The sequence below is a fragment of the Mirounga angustirostris genome, unplaced genomic scaffold (genome assembly GCF_029215605.1).
Source record: "Mirounga angustirostris isolate CCGP_5_RB_7025 unplaced genomic scaffold, mMirAng1.0.hap1 SCAF_13, whole genome shotgun sequence".
In the NCBI taxonomy this organism is placed as follows: Eukaryota; Metazoa; Chordata; class Mammalia; order Carnivora; family Phocidae; genus Mirounga; species Mirounga angustirostris.
Genome location: NW_026991721.1, coordinates 13,533,968 through 13,537,209, shown reverse-complemented (window position 1 = coordinate 13,537,209; position 3,242 = coordinate 13,533,968). Strand labels below are relative to the sequence as shown.

At 35.7% G+C, this 3,242-nt stretch overlaps 1 protein-coding gene across 1 annotated transcript; it reads left to right on the top strand.

Moving 5' to 3' along the window:
* The first annotated feature begins 366 nt into the window (after positions 1-366).
* On the top strand, positions 367-1,296 carry LOC123856427 (olfactory receptor 4A47). The gene has a single exon (XM_045892630.2). The coding sequence runs from the start codon at positions 367-369 to the stop codon at positions 1,294-1,296; it is 930 nt and encodes a 309-aa protein (XP_045748586.2).
* The last annotated feature ends 1,946 nt before the right edge of the window (positions 1,297-3,242 follow it).

Below are 3,242 nucleotides of genomic sequence, written 5' to 3'. Positions count from 1 at the left end.
TTTAAAACTCAGCTAAAGTACTGCTTTCTCTAGGAAGCCTTCCCAGAGTCCATGTTGATTTATGTGTTCTGGCACAGGGAACTCATAGTCTGCATGAATATACCTATAGTGACACTTATGAAATTGGTGTGTAATGGTCTGACCCCTATATATGAAATCACTGAGGGGAAGAAACCATGTTGTATTCAACTGGGTGATACCAATTGTGAAAGGTTTGACACAAATAGATTTTCCATGTCCATTTTTTATTGAATAAATAAAAAAATGAGCTTATAATGTATTAAAAGTTTTTTCCCTTTGTTTTAAAGGTAAACTGTTTCTAATAACTTAGGTCAGCACCTATAAGGAATAGACAGAGCCAAGGAAATGGAAACAAAGAACAATGTTACTGACTTTGTCCTCTTGGGCCTCACACAGAATCCAAAGGAGCAGAAAGTACTTTTTGTTATGTTCTTGCTCTTCTATATTTTGACCATGGTGGGCAACCTACTCATCGTGGTGACTGTTTCTGTCAGTAAGACCCTGGGCTCGCCAATGTACTTTTTTCTTGCTAGCTTATCATTTATGGATGTCATTTATTCATCATCTATTTCTCCTGAACTGATTTCAAATTTGTTCTTTGGGGAAAATATCATATCCTTCCAATCTTGTATGACCCAGCTATTTACAGAGCACTTTTTTGGTGGATCAGAGGTCTTTCTTCTGCTAGTGATGGCCTATGACCGCTATGTGGCCATCTGCAAGCCCTTGCATTATCTGGTGATCATGAGGCAGTGGGTATGTGTTGTGCTGCTGGCAATGTCCTTGGTTGGAGGTTTTCTCCATTCAGTAATTCAAGTTAGTATTATTTATGGGCTCCCATTCTGTGGTCCCAATGTCATTGATCATTTTTTCTGTGATATGTACCCCTTATTGAAATTGGTCTGTACAGACACCCATGTCATTGGCCTCTTAGTTGCAGCCAATGGAGGACTGATCTGCACTATTGTGTTTGTGCTCTTGCTCATCTCTTATGGTGTCATCTTGCACTCTCTAAAGAACCTTAGTCCAGAAGGGAGGTGGAAAGCCCTCCAGACCTGTGGTTCCCACATCACTGTGGTGGTCTTCTTCTTTGTTCCATGTATTTTCATGTATGTAAGACCTGCTAAGACCTTCTCCACTGACAAATCATTGAGTGTGTTTTATACAGTCATAACGCCAATGCTGAACCCACTGATCTACACTCTGAGAAATTCTGAGATAACAAATGCTATGAAGAAGCTCTGGGGAAGAAACATCATATCTTGTAGTAAATGAGCACATCTTCCACCACAAAGAGAGTCATTTGGCATTAGGGTTCATTTCCTTAGAATGCAGAAGTCTTAAATCTGATTCTGACTTTCCTTTCGTCAAAGAATTTCTGGTAATTATAATTAAGAATGGACAAGATGATTGTACTGTAATAAGTTTTCCTCCCTGCTAGAATATAAGATCTATAATGTCTTGTGTATCACTTCACTTAGATTGGTATAATGCCTTTATAGCAAAGAATCCATAATAGGTAATGCATTAGTGAGGAAATTTTTATATGATTACACTAAATTTTAATCAATTTGTGCATTTATCTTTTACATTTTTTCTGAGACATGGTATTATTTTTAATTAGATTCTTGTCATTTAATCATTTTATTATACTATTTAAAATATTCAATCATGTATAGAATGTCTTCCTTGTTAAATTTCAGTTGCCTTATATAAGAAAAGTTGGAAGTGTAATAGGTAATAATAGCAAAAATGAAAACCTTACAAAATAGGATAAGGTGCAGCATAAGTTTCCTACTTATCTCTCAGCGTGATCTCTAATCCTCTTGCAGTCACTTCATCGGTTTCTTAAGATTTATGAGGTAATAATCTTTACAAATGCATGTGCATTTAAATACGCATATGTGTGTTTTTTCTGCTTATGTAGATGTTTGCTTTTACTATGCAACATCTTTAAAAATGTTTATTTTATTTTAAGTTCAATTAATTAACATATAATGTATCATTAATTTCAGATGCAGAGTTCGGTTTTTCATTGGGAATACCCAGTGCTCATTACATCATGTGCCCTGCTTATTGTCCATGCAACATCTTTCTTAAATACACTTTTAATTTTAGCATAGTTTTTGTATATTTTTTATTTTCATTTTTTTTTTAAAGATTTTATGTATTTGCAAGAGAGAGAATGAGAGACAGAGAACATGAGATGGGGGAGGGTCAGAGAGAGAAGCAGACTCCCTGCTGAGCAGGGAGCCCGATGCGGGACTCGATCCCAGGACTCCAGGATCATGACCTGAGCCGAAGGCAGTCGCTTAACCAACTGAGCCACCCAGGTGCCCCTTTATTTTCATTTTTAATTGAAGTATACTTGACATACTGTCTTAGGTTCAGGTGTACAACTTGGTGCTGACAATTATAGACATGACAGAATGCTCACTATGATAAGTATAGTCACCATCTGTCACCATACAAAGGTATTACGGTGGTATTTACTATATTTCCTATGCTGCACTATACCCTTTGACTTGAATATTTTTATAACTGGAAGTTTGTACCTCTTAATCACCTTCATCTATTTTGCCAGTCCCCGCAGCCCCTCCCCTCTTCCAATCATCAGTTTGTTCTCTGTATTTGAGTCTGTTTTTGTTTCTGTTTGTTTTTTAGATTTTATGTATAAGTGACATCATCTGCAACATTGAAGACATTCCATACCAGTCTATACAGATCTCTTAGTTTTTCTTGTACTAGGTAATACTCCCTTATAAATATATACTAAAATTAATGTATGCATTTCTCTTTGGATTGTTCCTAAACTTTCTGTATGACAAAGAATTTTGCAATAAATACATGTTTTTGAATATGTGCAAAGATGAGTTTCCAGGAGTGGAGTTGTTGATATATGTATTTGAGTCAATCAATGGTCTGATAGTTAAATGTTGATATTCATAGTTATTGCCAAACTGTCATCCTTGAGGTGGTACTTACAGCTACACTGCTGCTCACAGTCTGAGAGGCCTTCCGTCCACATTCTCAACAACCTGTACCTAATAAATATTTAAAGCATGGAACAATCTGATTAAAATTATTTTATTTCATTTTTATACTTTAACCAAAATCCTTTTTTTTCCCCCAAATCCTTTTCATATAATTGAGTTTGAGCACCTTCTCATATATTTAACATGATTTGTATTTCTTCTTCTGTGGATTATCTATCAAAGTCT